At 47.5% G+C, this 558-nt stretch overlaps 1 protein-coding gene across 1 annotated transcript in view; it reads left to right on the top strand.

The window, feature by feature from the left end:
* Positions 1-549, top strand: part of LOC119586014 — a 21,958-nt gene extending 21,409 nt beyond the window's left edge. Inside the window, exon 4 of the mRNA XM_037934722.1 lies at positions 394-549. Coding sequence (XP_037790650.1) covers positions 394-531 — 138 coding nt within the window. The 3' untranslated portion in view covers positions 532-549. The remainder of the gene's footprint in view (positions 1-393) is intronic.
* The last annotated feature ends 9 nt before the right edge of the window (positions 550-558 follow it).

Genomic DNA, 558 nt, shown 5'->3' with positions numbered 1-558 from the left:
CCAAAAACTGAAGGAGGGGAAACCAGGAGGGAAGCAACGAAAAAGTGAAAAAGACGAACGAACGAAGGAGTGGGAGAAACACAAAGGAAACACACAATATAGAAATAAGGGAAATACAAAAATAAGATAACGGAAGTAGGGAGGAAAGTGGAGACGAACTGATGGAATTATGAAATAAGATATTTTCACACACACACACACAAAAAAGAAAAGTTGAAATTACTCACAACATTAAATCTGCCAATTTATCCCATTTCTACGAAACTTATTCATAATATAACTCTGCTTTAGTTAACGTTAAGGCCATATGGTAGTCATAAGCCCTGAGAATAGGTTACAGGTCCCAGCATCGAACTGCATTACCCTACAGGTCCTGCACTTTTTCTCCTACAGGTTCACGACCTCCCCGAGTTCCTGCGCGGCGGCGTGAGGGACCAGACCACGCACGTCATCGTCAGGTTCCGCTCGTCCAGGAGGTCGTCCCTCGCCAAGGCCAAGGTGCGCCGCTCCACCGTGGAGGAACCCAGGTGAGGCCCGAGGGAGATTCGCGGGGCCTGC

This window comes from Penaeus monodon, chromosome 20 (assembly GCF_015228065.2).
Source record: "Penaeus monodon isolate SGIC_2016 chromosome 20, NSTDA_Pmon_1, whole genome shotgun sequence".
Lineage (NCBI taxonomy): Eukaryota > Metazoa > Arthropoda > Malacostraca > Decapoda > Penaeidae > Penaeus > Penaeus monodon.
Note: the sequence above shows the minus strand (reverse complement) of the source record. Positions and strands in the feature narration are given on the sequence as shown.